The 17,350-nt window shown below is 40.6% G+C and overlaps 1 protein-coding gene across 1 annotated transcript in view; it reads right to left on the reverse strand.

The window, feature by feature from the left end:
- ganc (glucosidase, alpha; neutral C) overlaps window positions 1-17,350 on the reverse strand; it is a 75,794-nt gene that overhangs the window by 12,250 nt on the left and 46,194 nt on the right. Inside the window, exons 12-21 of the mRNA XM_061886898.1 lie at window positions 12,203-12,329; window positions 12,063-12,142; window positions 11,851-11,994; window positions 6,719-6,815; window positions 6,556-6,657; window positions 6,305-6,479; window positions 6,144-6,212; window positions 2,733-2,797; window positions 2,559-2,635; window positions 2,406-2,480 (exon numbers count right to left, since the gene is read on the reverse strand). Of these exons, the coding sequence (XP_061742882.1) occupies window positions 2,406-2,480; window positions 2,559-2,635; window positions 2,733-2,797; window positions 6,144-6,212; window positions 6,305-6,479; window positions 6,556-6,657; window positions 6,719-6,815; window positions 11,851-11,994; window positions 12,063-12,142; window positions 12,203-12,329 (1,011 nt within the window). The remainder of the gene's footprint in view (window positions 1-2,405; window positions 2,481-2,558; window positions 2,636-2,732; window positions 2,798-6,143; window positions 6,213-6,304; window positions 6,480-6,555; window positions 6,658-6,718; window positions 6,816-11,850; window positions 11,995-12,062; window positions 12,143-12,202; window positions 12,330-17,350) is intronic.

A 17,350-nucleotide genomic window follows, 5' to 3' on the forward strand; every position in this document is an offset into this window, starting at 1 on the left:
ATGGTGGTACTTAATGAATACTTAGGTCTACTACAATACTGTATTTTAATGTTGTCATTATAGTGGTACTTAATGAATACTTTGGTCTACTACACTACTGTATTTTAATGTTGTCATTATGGTGGTACTTAATGAATACTTAGGTCTACTACAATACTGTATTTTAATGTTGTCATTATGGTGGTACTTAATGAATACTTAGGTCTACTACACTACTGTATTTTAATGTTGTCATTATGGTGGTACTTAATGAATACTTAGGTCTACTACAATACTGTATTTTAATGTTGTCATTATGGTGGTACTTAATGAATACTTAGGTCTACTACAATACTGTATTTTAATGTTGTCATTATAGTGGTACTTAATGAATACTTTGGTCTACGTGGCGCAGTGGGAAGCGTGGCCGTGCGCAACCCGAGGGTCGCTGGTTCAATCCCCACCTAGTACCAACCTCGTCACGTCCGTTGTGTCCTGAGCAAGACACTTCACCCTTGCTCCTGATGGGTGCTGGTTGGCGCCTTGCATGGCAGCTCCCTCCATCAGTGTGTGAATGTGTGTGTGAATGTGTGAATGTGGAAGTAGTGTCAAAGCGCTTTGAGTACCTTGAAGGTAGAAAAGCGCTATACAAGTACAACCCATTTTTTTTTACTACACTACTGTATTTTAATATTGTCATTATGGTGGTATTTAATGAATACTTAGGTCTACTACACTACTGTATTTTAATATTGTCATTATGGTGGTACTTAATGAATACTTAGGTCTACTACATTACTGTATTTTAATGTTGTCATTATGGTGGTACTTAATGAATACTTAGGTCTACTACAATACTGTATTTTAATGTTGTCATTATGGTGGTACTTAATGAATACTTAGGTCTACTACACTACTGTATTTTAATGTTGTCATTATGGTGGTACTTAATGAATACTTAGGTCTACTACAATACTGTATTTTAATGTTGTCATTATGGTGGTACTTAATGAATACTTTGGTCTACGTGGCGCAGTGGGAAGCGTGGCCGTGCGCAACCCGAGGGTCGCTGGTTCAATCCCCACCTAGTACCAACCTCGTCACGTCCGTTGTGTCCTGAGCAAGACACTTCACCCTTGCTCCTGATGGGTGCTGGTTGGCGCCTTGCATGGCAGCTCCCTCCATCAGTGTGTGAATGTGTGTGTGAATGTGTGAATGTGGAAGTAGTGTCAAAGCGCTTTGAGTACCTTGAAGGTAGAAAAGCGCTATACAAGTACAACCCATTTTTTTTTACTACACTACTGTATTTTAATATTGTCATTATGGTGGTATTTAATGAATACTTAGGTCTACTACACTACTGTATTTTAATATTGTCATTATGGTGGTACTTAATGAATACTTAGGTCTACTACATTACTGTATTTTAATGTTGTCATTATGGTGGTACTTAATGAATACTTAGGTCTACTACACTACTATATTTTAATGTTGTCATTATGGTGGTACTTAATGAATACTTAGGTATACTACTTTAATGTATTTTAATGTTGTCATTATGGTGGTACTTAATGAATACTTAGGTCTACTACACTACTGTATTTAATGTTGTCATTATGGTGGTACTTAATGAATACTTAGGTCTACTACACTACTGTATTTTAATGTTGTCATTATGGTGGTACTTAATGAATACTTAGGTATACTACACTACTGTGTTTTAATATTGTTATTATGGTGGTATTTAATGAATACTTAGGTCTACTACACTACTGTGTTTTAATGTTGTCATTATGGTGGTACTTAATGAATACTTAGGTATACTACACTGCTGTCTTTTAATGTCATTATGGTGGTACTTAATGAATACTTAGGTCTACTACACTACTGTATTTAATGTTGTCATTATGGTGGTACTTAATGAATACTTAGGTCTACTACACTACCGTATTTTAATGTTGTCATTATGGTGGTACTTAATGAATTCTTGGGTTTACTACATTATTGTATTTTAACGTTGTCATTATGGTGGTACTTAATGAATACTTAGGTCTACTACACTACTGTATTTAATGTTGTCATTGTGGGGCTACTTAACGAATACTTGGGTCTACTACACTACTGTATTTTAATGTTGTCATTGTGGGGGTACTTAACGAATACTTGGGTCTACTACACTACTGTATTTTAATGTTGTTATTACGGTGGTACTTAATGAATACTTAGGTCTACTACACTACTGTATTTAATGTTGTTAGTTTGGTGGTACTTAATGAATAATTAGGTCTACTACACTACTCTATTTCAATGTTGTCATTATGGTGGTTACCTAATGAATACTTAGCTCTACTACACTACTGTATTTTAATGTTTTTATTATGGTGGTACTTAATGAATACTTACAAGAATATCGGTATAAAACTTACAGTGTCCAAAGTTACTGGAACACTTATATTCTGGCCTCCTTGCAGTGCTTCTGCAGATTCAATGTCATACCAGACCTAAAAAACAAACAAAAAAAAAACACACAAAGGATCAGAGAAAAAATAATAAATCAATATTGAAGCTTTAATATTTACCTGCTCTGCCCCAGGAAGGATGACTGGAATCTCCCTGACGGCTGCTTCCGTGACAGGACACACCATCAGTGCATCCCCTGTGAGTAAGTCAACACCTTCACAAAATGTACTATTGCACTCTAGTAGAAGTAGTACTAAAGTAGTAGTGGACTAAAATGAAGGTGTGTTGGTCACCAAGCATGTACTGGTGGTCCACGCTGAAGATGCCACGCTCCTTGGGGAACTCCACCCATAAAGGTCTGCAGAGTTGCACATCAAAGATGTCACTTGGGTTGGCTTTTTGGGCACAGAGGACCCTATTGTATTTCTAAGGTTTTATTGTTAGTATTGAGCTGTAATTTGACCCCCTTAACATGCTTCAAAACTCACCAAATTTCACACACACATCAGGACTGGCGGAAATTGCAATCTAATCAAAAAACCAAAAAATTGCGCTCTAGCGCCCCCTAGGAAAAAATACAAACAAAACTGCTTGTAACATCCGTTAGGAATGTCGTAGAGACATGAAACAAAAACCACTATGTAGGTCTCACTTAGACCTATATTTCATCCACTGAGACCCCCCGGCTAAAATCAACAGGAAGTTTGCTATTGCTATAGTGAGAAGAGGTTTTAAATTAATTAGCACATTAATTAGTACCTTATCCCCTTCCAGCTGTCCTGGATGAAAGGAAATTTTTTTTTTAAATCATTTTGGAACTTGCAAGCGTTTTTACTTTTACTCGTCGTCGCCATGTCTCTTCTTCGTTCTTTCTGCTTCGTCTCCTTCTCGTTGTGTGTGCAGTTTTGCACTGAGCTCAGAAAATCCGTAGACCAGGGGTCACCAACACCAGGTCGCCCGTAAGGACCAGATGAGTCGCCCGCTGGCCTGTTCTAAAAATAGCTCAAATAGCAGCACTTACCAGTGAGCTGCATCTATTTTTTAAATTGTATTTATTTACTAGCAAGCTGGTCTCACTTTGCTGGACATTTTTAATTCTAAGAGAGACAAAACTCAAATAGAATTTGAAAATCCAAGAAAATATTTGAAAGACTTGGTCTTCACTTAAAATAAATTCATTTATTTTTTTTACTTTGCTTCTTTCAGAAAGACAATTTTAGAGAAAAAATACAACCTTAAAAATGATTTTGGGATTTTTAAAAATATATACATTTTTAGCTTTTAAATTCCTTCCTCTTCTTTCCTGACAATTTAAATCAATGTTCAGGTTTTTTTTTTTATTGTAAAGAATAATAAATACATTTTAATTTAATTCTTCATTTTAGCTTCTGTTTTTTCGACGAAGAATATTTGTGAAATATTTCTTCAAACTTATTATGATTAAAATTAAAAAAAAATATTCTGGCAGATCTAGAAAATCTGCAGAATCAGATTGAATTACTTAAAAAAAAAAAAAAATTGTTCTGGAAAATCTAGAAGAAATAATGATTTGTCTTTGTTAGAAATCTAGCTTGGTCCAATTTGTTATATATTCTAACAAAGTGCAGGTTGGATTTTAACCTATTTAAAACATGTCATCAAAAATTTAAAATGAATATTAATCAGGAAAAATGACTGATGTTCCATAGTTTTTTAAATTATTTTTTCAAAAAGTTTCCAATTAGCTAGTTTTTCTGTTCTTTTTTTCGGTTGAATTTTGAATTTTTAATAGTCGAAATTGAAGATAAACTATGTTTCAAAATTAAATTTTCATTTTTTTCCTGTTTTCTCCTCTTTTAAACCATTCAATTTAAGTTTTTTTTCCATCATTTATTCTCTCCCAAAAAACTTTTCGTAGAAGGAAAATTTTGTTGTTATATTTTTCTGTTTCTATATATATTTATTGTGAGAAATCATTAAGATGATCAGTGTTTCCACAAAGATAATTATCATTAATTATTAATAATAACATAGAGTTAAAGGTAAATTGAGCATGTTTACCTTTTTTTAAATTGAGCAAATTTACCCCGGATGTGGGGCGGCGTAGCTCGGTTGGTAGAGCAGCCGTGCCAGCAACTTGAGGGTTGCAGGTTCGATTCCCGCTTCCGCCATCCTAGTCACTGCCGTTGTGTCCTTGGGCAAGGCACTTTACCCACCTGCTCCCAGTGCCACCCACACTGGTTTAAATGTAACTTAGATATTGGGTTTCACTATGTAAAGCGCTTTGAGTCACTAGAGAAAAGCGCTATATAAATATAATTCACTTCACTTCACTTGTTTAAATAAATTCATTTATTTTTTTACTTTGCTTCTTATAACTTTCAGAAAGACAATTTTAGAGAAAAATACAACCTTAAAAATGATTTTTGGATTTTTAAACACATATACCTTTTTACCTTTTAAATTCCTTCCTCTTCTTCCCTGACAATTTAAATCAATGTTCAAGTAATTTTTTTATTTTTTATTGTAAAGAATAATAAATACATTTTAATTTAATTCTTCATTTTAGCTTCTGTTTTTTCGACAAAGAATATTTGTGAAATATTTCTTCAAACTTATTATGATTAAAATTCAAAAAAAATATTCTGGCAGATCTAGAAAATCTGCAGAATCAGATTGAAATACTTAAAAAAAAAAAGTATGTTCTGGAAAATCTAGAAGAAATAATGATTTGTCTTTGTTAGAAATCTAGCTTGGTCCAATTTGTTATATATTCTAACAAAGTGCAGGTTGGATTTTAACCTATTTAAAACATGTCATCAAAAATTTAAAATGAATATTAATCAGGAAAAATGACTGATGTTCCATAGTTTTTTAAATTATTTTTTCAAAAAGTTTCCAATTAGCTAGTTTTTCTGTTCTTTTTTTCGGTTGAATTTTGAATTTTTAATAGTCGAAATTGAAGATAAACTATGTTTCAAAATTAAATTTTCATTTTTTTCCTGTTTTCTCCTCTTTTAAACCATTCAATTTAAGTTTTTTTTCCATCATTTATTCTCTCCAAAAAAACTTTTCGTAGAAGGAAAATTTTGTTGTTATATTTTTCTGTTTCTATATATATTTATTGTGAGAAATCATTAAGATGATCAGTGGTCCACAAAGATAAATGTCATTAATTATTAATAATAACATAGAGTTAAAGGTAAATTGAGCATGTTTACCTTTTTTTAAATTGAGCAAATTTACACCAGATGTGGGGCGGCATAGCTCGGTTGGTAGAGCAGCCGTGCCAGCAACTTGAGGGTTGCAGGTTCAATTCCCGCCTCCGCCATCCTAGTCACTGCCGTTGTGTCCTTGGGCAAGACACTTTACCCACCTGCTCCCAGTGCCACCCACAGTGGGTTTCACTATGTAAAGCGCTTTGAGTCACTAGAGAAAAGCGCTATATAAATATAATTCACTTCACTATTTCTGGCAATTTATTTAAGTGTGTATCAAACTGGTAGCCCTTGGCATTAATCAGTACCCAAGAAGTAGCTCTTGCTTTCAAAAAGGTTGGTGACCCCTGGCCTAGGACCCAATTGGGGTAATTATGTTCCCCAGCTGGCCCCGGGACCGCCAGTTGGTACCTCAATACTCAAAACTTGAGGCACCACCGTATTTGTTTTTGTTTTTTGTGTAAATTGTTTAATCCAACTCTTCAACGGTCACACGGCAGAACTAACCTGAGCACAGGAAGTCCATCGACATGCGCCCGGTAGAAGAGCGTGTACCAGTAAGGCAGCAAACGGTACCTGAGAACAAAGACCGCATGGTTCAGCGGAGTGGCCTCCATCCCACTCATCATGATGGCGATCTAGCGCCACCTGTCCTTCGGATCCGGCACCTGTCTTCAATAACACGTCGTATGGCGTCGGTGGCAGACTCCTCAAACAACCAGGGCTCCCTGCGTTTCGTGTTCATCGACGAGTGACCTCGGAAAAACGGCTGCAGGCTGGCCGCCTGGTACCACCGGATCAGCAACTCCAAATCCGGTTCAGGGATAAACCCGCCGACGTCGGCTGAAAGACAGAAAAAGCCGATTCCGCGATAAAGTTCGGAGCGATTCAGTCATTCGGACGTATTCTTAAGCCTCACCTCCACAAAAGGAGAGTCCCGCTACACACATGGACAGACTCATGGGGATCGAGATCTTCAGGTAGCCCCAGGTAGCGAGGTTATCGCCGCTCCACACCGCTCCTGCAAGCCGAGTGCTTTACTTCTTGGTTCCCACCCCCGGACTGGAATAGAACTACTGTACCTAGTCTCTGGGACCCGGCGAAGAATGCGCGGGACAGTACAAAAGGTCTCTCCGAGCCACCCGAGCGTGTCAACAGGCCCTCCGTTGCTGCCAATTGCTGGGACAGAAGAGAGCCATCAGATCAGGGGATGTTCAACACAGTCACCAGTTGAATAAGGACTCCGGTGCGCGGGGTGTCTCCGAATTATTTCAAAGGGGAACATTATCACAATTTCAATATGTTGGGGAAAAATGACATTGATTATGTTGCGGGTCGTTTTGACCCGCATTGTGTTAATGCACTCAAAACAGTCAAGAAAACAGGTTAAACCAATAACAATTTTATTTTAGGTTGTATAAACATTTAGAAAAGTGACATACAATACATTTTTTTATTCCAATTGTATTATGTTAAGGGTCAGTTTGACCCATTTCAGTTTTTGTGTTGATCAAAGCACTGGTTATCCTTTCTTTTTCTTGCTGAAATCTGGTGACTTTTCCTCATCTAGGGTCATGAACTGGTGTGTAAATCTGGACACTTTGTTTTGTTTTATGCAGAGTTTGTATAAAAAGATGATGTTGCGAGTCATTTTGACCCAGGCGCTTTAATGTGGGTAAATAGCTCTTCAGATCCAAAAATAAACATGTCTCCTTGATGTACCTTTTTACTTTGATGTACAATTGTTTGTATTTTGATTGTCTCTGAGACCCGGAGCCAGGTGTGTGAAGAGAGGGAACTTTCTCACACTTGTCCTTGTCTCCTCAGATGTCATCCTTCTGGAGCTCATTTTTGGTGAGTTTGTCAAAGAGATGACATGAGAACAGTGACAAGGACAAGTGTGAGAAAGTTCCCTCTCTTCACACACCTGGCTCTGGGTCTCAGAGGCAATCAAAATACAAACAATTGTACATCAAACAAAAAATATTATTTTGGCTATTTACCCACATTAAAGTGTCCGGGTCAAAATGACCCGCAACATCATCTTTGTATACAAACTCTGCAAGACATTCCACTACACAACAAAGTGTCCAGATTTTACACACCAGTTCATGACCCTAGATGAGGAAAAGTCACCAAATTTCAGCAAGAAAAAGAAAGGATAACCAGTACTTTGATAAAAACAAAAACTGAAATGGGTCAAAGTGACCCTCAACATAATAGAAGGGTTAGAAACAATAAAAATCAGTTCCCAGTGGCTTGTTGTATTTTTTGAAGTTTTTTTCAAAATTTTCCAGTTCCCGGAATAGCCCTAAAAAAAGCTTTAAAGCGCTTGATTTTCGCTATTTGCGATGCCACTATCCATTTCCCTGTGACATCACACAGTGCTGCCAATGTAAACAAACAATGGGAATACCACAGCAAGATATAGCGACATTAGCTCGGATTCAAACTCGGATTTCAGCGGCTTAAGCGATTCAACAGATTACGCATGTATTGAAACGGATGGTTGGAGTATGAAAATATTGAAGAAGGAACTGAAGCTATTGACGCTATTCATAGCCATAGCATGGCCGAATAGCTGCGTTAGCATCGCCGGTAAAATGTGCGGACCAAACAATCAGGACTTTCGCATCTTGTGACACTGGAGCAACTTAAATCCGTTGATTGGTAAGTGTTTGTTTCGCATTAAATGTGGGTGGAAGGAAACGTAATATAGTTGCAAATGCATCTGCAGGTTATCCATACATCTCTGCCTTAGCACCGCCGGTAAATAGCATGATAGCGTCGATTAGCGTAGCATGTTAGCATCGATTAGCTGGCAGTCAACATCAACAAAACTCACCTTTGTGATTTCTGTGACTTTATCTTTACAAATGCTTCTGCAGGTTATCCATACATCTCTGTGCCATGTCTGCTTTAGCACCGCCGGTAAATAGCATGTTAGCATCGATTAGCGTAGCATGTTAGCATCGATTAGCTGGCAGTCAACATCAACAAAACTCACCTTTGTGATTTCGTTGACTTTATAGTTGCAAATGCATCTGCAGGTTATCCATACATCTCTGTGCCATGTCTGCTTTAGCACCGCCGGTAAATACCATGTTAGCGTCGATTAGCGTAGCATGTTAGCATCGATTAGCTGGCAGTCAACATCAACAAAACTCACCTTTGTGATTTCGTTGACTATCGTTGCAAATGCATCTGCAGGTTATCCATACATCTCTGTGCCATATCTGCTTTAGCACCGCCGGTAAATAGCATGATAGCGTCGATTAGCGTAGCATGTTAGCATCGATTAGCTGGCAGTCAACATCAACAAAACTCACCTTTGTGATTTCTGTGACTTTATCTTTACAAATGCTTCTGCAGGTTATCCATACATCTCTGTGCCATGTCTGCTTTAGCACCGCCGGTAAATACCATGTTAGCGTCGATTAGCGTAGCATGTTAGCATCGATTAGCTGGCAGTCAACATCAACAAAACTCACCTTTGTGATTTCGTTGACTATCGTTGCAAATGTATCTAAAGGTTATCCATACATCTCTGTGCCATGTCTGTCTTAGCATCGCCGGTAAATAGCATGTTAGCGTCGATTAGCGTAGCATGTTAGCATCGATTAGCTGGCAGTCAACATCAACAAAACTCACCTTTGTGATTTCGTTGACTATCGTTGCAAATGCATCTACAGGTTATCCATACATCTCTGTGCCATGTCTGTCTTAGCATCGCCGGTAAATAGCATGTTAGCGTCGATTAACGTAGCATGTTAGCATCGATTAGCTGGCAGTCAACATCAACAAAACTCACCTTTGTGATTTCGTTGACTATCGTTGCAAATGCATCTACAGGTTATCCATACATCTCTGTGCCATGTCTGTCTTAGCATCGCCGGTCAAATGTGGAGACACTCTGGTACATTCAATGGGGGTCTGGCGGCAGATTTCTTGCCAGTGGTGCAACTTGAATCCCTCCCTGTTAGTGTTGTTACACCCTCCGACAACACACCCACCAGGCATGATGTCTCCAAGGTTCCAAAAAATAGTCGAAAAAACGGAAAATAACAGAGCTGAGACCCGGTGTTTGTAATGTGAAAATGAAAATGGCGGCTGTGTTACCTCGGCGACGTCACATTCTGACGTCATCGCCTCCAGCGAGATAAACAGAAAGGCGTTTAATTCGCCAAAATTCACCCATTTGGAGTTCCGAAATCGGTTAAAAAAATACATGGTCTTTTTTCTGCACCATCAAGGTATATATTGACGCTTACATAGGTCTGCTGATAATGTTCCCCTTTAAACAACTGACAATCGGATTGTTGCGATTTTACCGCCATTTTGCGGAAACTTTTAGTAAAACAGGTCAATGAACATGAATTGTACAAACCCCGTTTCCATGTGAGTTGGGAAATTGCGTTCGATGTAAATATAAACAGAATACAATGATTTGCAAATCATTTTCAAGCCATATTCAGTTGAATATGCTACAAAGACAACATATTTGATGTTCAAACTGATAAACATGTTTTTTTTTATTGTAAATAATCATTAACTTTAGAATTTGATGCCAGCAACACGTGACAAAGAAGTTGGGAAAGATGGCAATGAATACTGATAAAGTTGAGGAATGCTCATCAAACACTTATTTGGAACATCCCACAGGTGTGCAGGCTAATTGAATGTGTGTGGATATATATATATATATATATATATAAATGATAAATGAGTTGTACTTGTATAGCGCTTTTCTACCTTCAAGGTACTCAAAGCGCTTTGACACTACTTCCACATTCACCCATTCACACACACATTCACACACTGATGGAGGGAGCTGCCATGCAAGGCGCTAACCAGCACCCATAAGGAGCAAGGGTGAAGTGTCTTGCTCAAGGACACAACGGACGTGACGAGGTTGGTACTAGGTGGGAATTGAACCTGGGACCCTCGGGTTGCGCACGGCCACCCTTCCACTGCGCCGTGCGTGCGTGCGTGCGTGCTCACGGCCACCCTTCCACTGCGCCGTGCGTGCGTGCGTGCGTGCGTGCGTGCGTGCGTGCGTGCGTGCTCACGGCCACCCTTCCACTGCGCCGTGCGTGCGTGCGTGCGTGCGTGCGTGCGTGCGTCTAGGGTCATGAACTGGTGTGTAAAATCTGGACACTTTGTTAAGTAGTGGAATGTCTTGCAGAGTTTGTATACAAAGATGGTGTTGCGGGTCATTTTGACCCAGACGCTTTAATGTGGGTAAATAGCCAAAATAAACAAGTCTCTTTGATGTACTTTTTACTTTGATGTACAATTGTTTGTATTTTGATTGCCTCTGAGACCCAGAGCGTGCGTGCGTGCGTATATATATATGTTTGGATATATGTGTGTGTGCGTGTGTGTATTTATATATATATGTTTGGATATATATGTGTATATGTATGTGTATATATATATATATATATCATCCATCCATCCATTTCCTACCGCTTATTCACCTTTGGGGGACACGGGGGGCACTGGCGCCTATCACAGCTACAATCGGGCGGAAGGCGGGGTACACCCTGGACAAGTCGCCACCCCTTTGCAGGGCCAACACAGATAGACAGACAACATTCACACACTAGGGACCATTTAGTGTTGCCAATCAACCTATCCCCAGGTGCATGTCTTTGGAGGTGGGAGGAAGCCGGAGTACCCGGAGGGAACCCACGCATTCACGGGGAGAACATGCAAACTCCACACAGAAAGATCCCGAGCCTGGGATTGAACCCATGACTGCAGGACCTTCGTATTGTGAGGCAGACGCACTAACCCTTCTTCCACCGTGAAGCCCTCCATATATATATATATATATATATATATATATATATATATATGAATATGAGCAGGTTGTGTGTTGACTTTGGTGTTAGTTTATTTGCGCCATGAGTGGGAAAAGGTAGTTTGGATTGGGTCATACACATACATGCTGTGCTGTGTACACTTCAGACTGCAATTCATGGTCGTTAACCTGTATTACTCACGTAGTCCACTAGACGTCGGCCGACATTCAGCAACGATACTGTCACACACTTCAAACTAAGTTGGAGACACTCCACTCCACGGGAAAGATTTCTCCTGAAACTAGTGAGGTGCGTGCAGATCCACAATCAAGTACACGTAGTGGGAATCACCACCACCGGTCGGTTTAGCGCTGACAATTTCCCAGTGATTGATCGCCCCCCCTCACCTGGTGAAAGCCATACAGGTTGTGCAAGTCCCGGTGTTCCCAGCCCCCATGATGCATTGCATCCTTGGGCAACGTCAGCTCGGGCCCGGAGAAGACGGTGGGTTCGTTCATGTCCAGCCAGGCGTGCAGCGACGGCGTGGAACCCTGCGTGGGGTCAGAAGGGAATGACGGCCGCTGCGTTCTCGCATCGGAGCGGTTTAGACGCCGCCCACCTTGTATCTGTCCAGGGCGAAGCACGAGGAGTACCACGCCCGGGTTTGGGGGTTGCTGAAGTCAGGGTAACTGGACTCGCCTTGGAGCGACAACATCATGATTTACTTCCTCTGGGAGCTTGAGAGAGAGACAATCTTACCTGGCCAGCAATTGCCCTTAAAAATCTGCCCCTCTCTGTCCTTCACGAAGTAGCCTCCGTCCCGCCCCTCGCGGTAAATGGACCAATCAGGATCCACCATGACGGGTGGGTCAATTATCGCCACCATCTGCAACAAATTCGAAACGGGAGTCGTCATTTCTAAGTTGAGCGGAAAACACCTGAGAGAACCTGAAAGATCTTGTCCTTTGGAAATGATGCACACTTGAAAAGAGAGGCTGGATTCGAACATGAAAACTCCGACTTTTGCTGGCCTTTACCCATTCAACATTACCTACCTTGCCTGCATCCTGGGGTCACGCTGGTGCTTCTTTATTTCACCCATACACGCTGGTGCTTCCTGCCATCACCCAGACAACATATCTTTACCTGCACATTACCTACCTTCTCTGTATCCTGGGGTCACACTGGTAAAACCTTCTTTCACCCAGTCAACATATCTTTACCTGCACATTACCTACCTTCTCTGCATCCTGGGGTCAGACTGGTGCTTCTTTCTGTCACCCAGTCAACATATCTTTACCTGCACATTACCTACCTTCTCTGTATCCTTCTTTCTGTCACCCAGTCCACATATCATTACCTGCACATTACGTACCTTCCCTGTATCCTGGTGTCAAACTGGTAAAACCCTGTTTCACCCAGTCAACATATCTTTACCTGCACATTACCTACCTTCCCTGCATCCTGGGGTCAGACTGGTGCTTCTTTCTGTCACCAAGTCCACATATCATTACCTGCACATTACCTACCTTCTCTGTATCCTGGTGTCAAACTGGTAAAACCCTGTTTCACCCAGTCCACATATCATTACCTGCACATTACCTACCTTCCCTGTATCCTGGTGTCAAACTGGTAAAACCCTGTTTCACCCAGTCAACATATCTTTACCTGCACATTACCTACCTTCCCTGCATCCTGGGGTCAGACTGGTGCTTCTTTCTGTCACCAAGTCCACATATCATTACCTGCACATTACCTACCTTCTCTGTATCCTGGTGTCAAACTGGTAAAACCCTGTTTCACCCAGTCCACATATCATTACCTGCACATTACCTACCTTCCCTGTATCCTGGTGTCAAACTGGTAAAACCCTGTTTCACCCAGTCAACATATCTTTACCTGCACATTACCTACCTTCCCTGCATCCTGGGGTCAGACTGGTGCTTCTTTCTGTCACCAAGTCCACATATCATTACCTGCACATTACCTACCTTCTCTGTATCCTGGTGTCAAACTGGTGCCTCCTTCTTTCACCCAGTCAACATATCTTTACCTGCACATTACCTACCTTCTCTGTATCCTGGTGTCAAACTGGTGCCTCCTTCTTTCACCCAGACAACATATCTTTACCTGCACATTACCTACCTTCTCTGTATCCTGGTGTCAAACTGGTGCCTCCTTCTTTCACCCAGTCAACATATCTTTACCTGCACATTACCTACCTTCTCTGTATCCTGGTGTCAAACTGGTGCTTCCTGCCATCACCCAGACAACATATCTTTACCTGCACATTACCTACCTTCTCTGTATCCTGGTGTCAAACTGGTGCCTCCTGCCATCACCCAGACAACATATCTTTACCTGCACATTACCTACCTTCTCTGTATCCTGGTGTCAAACTGGTGCTTCCTGCCATCACCCAGACAACATATCTTTACCTGCACATTACCTACCTTCTCTGTATCCTGGTGTCAAACTGGTGCCTCCTTCTTTCACCCAGTCAACTTATCTTTACCTGCACATTACCTACCTTCTCTGTATCCTGGTGTCAAACTGGTGCCTCCTTCTTTCACCCAGACAACATATCTTTACCTGCACATTACCTAACTTCTCTGTATCCTGGTGTCAAACTGGTGCCTCCTTCTTTCACCCAGTCAACATATCTTTACCTGCACATTACCTACCTTCTCTGTATCCTGGTGTCAAACTGGTGCCTCCTTCTTTCACCCAGTCAACTTATCTTTACCTGCACATTACCTAACTTCTCTGTATCCTGGTGTCAAACTGGTGCTTCCTGCCATCACCCAGACAACATATCTTTACCTGCACATTACCTACCTTCTCTGTATCCTGGTGTCAAACTGGTAAAACCTTGTTTTACTCATTCAACATATCTTTACCCGCACATTACCTACCTTCCCTGCATCCTGGGGTCACGCTGGTGCTTCTTTATTTCACCCATACACGCTGGTGCTTCCTGCCATCACCTAGACAACATATCTTTACCTGCACATTACCTACCTTCTCTGTATCCTGGTGTCAAACTGGTGCCTCCTTCTTTCACCCAGTCAACATATCTTTACCCGCACATTACCTACCTTCTCTGCATTGTGTGGTCACGCTGGTGCTTCCCGCTTTTAAGCGGCCATCTTGAGACGGCAGCAGCGCGGCGGTTCTTTGAAAGCTCGTAAAATCAAAACCGAAGCAGTTATTAAAACTCTTTTCTCAACTTTTAATCGGAAGGGTTCAATCTCTCTCCTGTGCGAGTTTGAAGCCGACACAACAAACGCACTCAGAGGAGATAATGTTTGAAAAAAGGTGAGGGGTTTTTACAAAGCTTTTGTTTTGAAGGGGTTTTGCCAACTTCCTGTTGATTTTTGCTGAAGGATGTAAATGAATGAAATGTAGGTCTAAGTGAGACCTACATAAGTTTTTGTTTCATGTCTCTATGACATTCCTACCGGAAGTTACACACAGTTTTGTCTGTTTTCTTCCTAGGAGCAGTTTTGTCTGTTTTATTCCTAGGGGGCGCTAGAGCGAAATGTGAGTTGTTGTTTTTTATAAGATCGCAATTTTCGCCAGTCCTGATGTGTGTGTCCAGTTTGGTGAGTTTTGAAGCATTTTAAGGATGTCAAATTACAGCTCAAAGAGGCAAAAATAAAAAAATTTTAGGAAACTTTCGTTTTGAAGGCGTTTTTGCCAACTTCCTGTTGATTTTTGGTTGAGCTGGTCAGTGTATGAAATCTAGGTCTAAGTCAGACCCACATAGAGATTTTTGTTTCATGTCTCTACAACATTCCTAACAGAAGTTACAAGCAGTTTTGTCTGTGTTTTTTCCTAGGGGGCGCTAGAGCGCAATTTTGGGTTTTGGTTTTTTGATTATATCGCAATTTTCGCCAGTCCTAATGTGTGTGTAAAATCTGGTGAGTTTTGAAGCATGTTAAGGGGGTCAAATTTTCACCTCAAAGAGGCGGCGGTATAATAATAATAAAACCTTAGAAATACAATTGGGTCCTCTGTCCCTGTCTAAAAATACATACAGTATGTACTTTATACAGTATATACATACAGTATGTGTTAGAATCATCATGTATGTATATTATCACACAAATTTAGTATGCTTAAAGTCCGTTGCTATAGTTATTAGCTATTGTGCTTGAGCTGTACTTTTTCTATCTGTGCAAGGACAAAAACTTTTTGTCTGAGGGGTGGCCTCAGCCGCAGATGTTATCTTTTTTTTAGCCCGCTTACGACATCCCGTCCCTTTGGAAGTAGCTGTTGACATGTGGTCAGAGAAAGTCCAAGTAAAGGAGGAGACGTACAATCTTTCGCCAGAGCTTGTTGGAGACTGTACAGGAGTACAGACCAGACGTTTCTCCTCAAATTGAGCCAAATTAAAAAAAAATTCTCTGTTTAATTCTTTGCTTCTTGTCCTGTTTAATAGATGTCATCAGTGTTTGAACCTGACCGTTTTTAATCCCGCTATTTAGGGACCGATGTCCCTTTGGGACAGAGGACCCCATTGTATTTCTAAGGTTTTATTATTCTTTATTATTCCGCCGCCTCTTTCAGCTTTAATTTGACCCCCCTTAACATGCTTCACCAAATTTGACACACACATCAGGACTGGCGAAAATTGCAATTTGATCAAAAAAAACAAAACTCAAAATTGCGCTCTAGCGCCCCCTATGTAAAAACACAGACAAATATGCTTGTAACTTCCGTTAGGAATGCCATAGAGACATGAAACAAAAACCTCTATGTAGGTCTGACTTAGACCTAGATTTCATACTCTGACATCCTTCAGCAAAAATCAACAGGAAGTTGGCAAAAACCCCTTCAAACCAAAAGTTTCTTAAAAAATGTCATTTTTGCCTCTTTCAGCTGTAATTTGACCCCCTTAAAATGCTTCAAAACTCACCAAACTGGACACACACATCAGGACTGGCGAAAATTGCGATCTAATAAAAAACCCAACCCCAAAACTCAAAATTGTGCTCTAGCGCCCCATAGGTAAAAACACAGACAAAACTGCTTGTAACTTCTGTTAGGAATGCCATAGAGACATGAAACAAAAAACCTCTATGTAGGTCTGACTTAGACCTAGATTTAATTTCAAACACTGACATCCTTCAGCTAAAATCAACAGGAAGTTGGCAAAAACCCCTTCAAACCAAAAGTTTCCTAAAAAATGTCATTTTTGCCTCTTTGAGCTGTAATTTGACCCCTTAAAATGCTTCAAAACTCACCAAACTGGACACACACATCAGGACTGGCGAAAATTGCGATCTAATAAAAAACAAACCCAAAAACTCAAAATTGCGCTCTAGCGCCCCCTAGGAATAAAACACAGACAAAACTGCTCCTAGGAAGAAAACATAGACAAAACTGCTTGTAACTTCCGGTAAGAATGTCGTAGGGACATGAAACAAAAACCTCTATGTAGGTCTCACTTAGACCTACATTTTAATAATTGACACCCTTCAGCAAAAATCAACATGAAGTTGACAGTTACCCCTTAGAAACAAAAGTTTTGTCAAAACCCGTCCCCTTTTTTCAAACATTATCTCCTCTGAGCGCGTTTGTTGTGTCGGCTTCAAACTACCACAGGAGAGATATTGAACCCTTCTGATTAAAAGTTGATGAAAGAGTTTTTGTAACTGCTCTGGTTTTGATTTTACGAGCCTTCAAAGAACTGATGCTGCTGCGCTGCTGCCGTCTCAAGAAGGCCGCTTAAAAGCAGGAAGCACCAGCGTGACACCACAATGCAGAGAAGGTAGGTAATGTGCAGGTAAAGATATGTTGACTGGGTGACAGAAGGAGGCACCAGTTTGACACCAGGATACAGAGAAGGTAGGTAATGTGCAGGTAAAGATATGTTGACTGGGTGAAAGAAGGAGGCACCAG

Source organism: Nerophis ophidion, linkage group LG24 (genome assembly GCF_033978795.1).
Source record: "Nerophis ophidion isolate RoL-2023_Sa linkage group LG24, RoL_Noph_v1.0, whole genome shotgun sequence".
In the NCBI taxonomy this organism is placed as follows: Eukaryota; Metazoa; Chordata; class Actinopteri; order Syngnathiformes; family Syngnathidae; genus Nerophis; species Nerophis ophidion.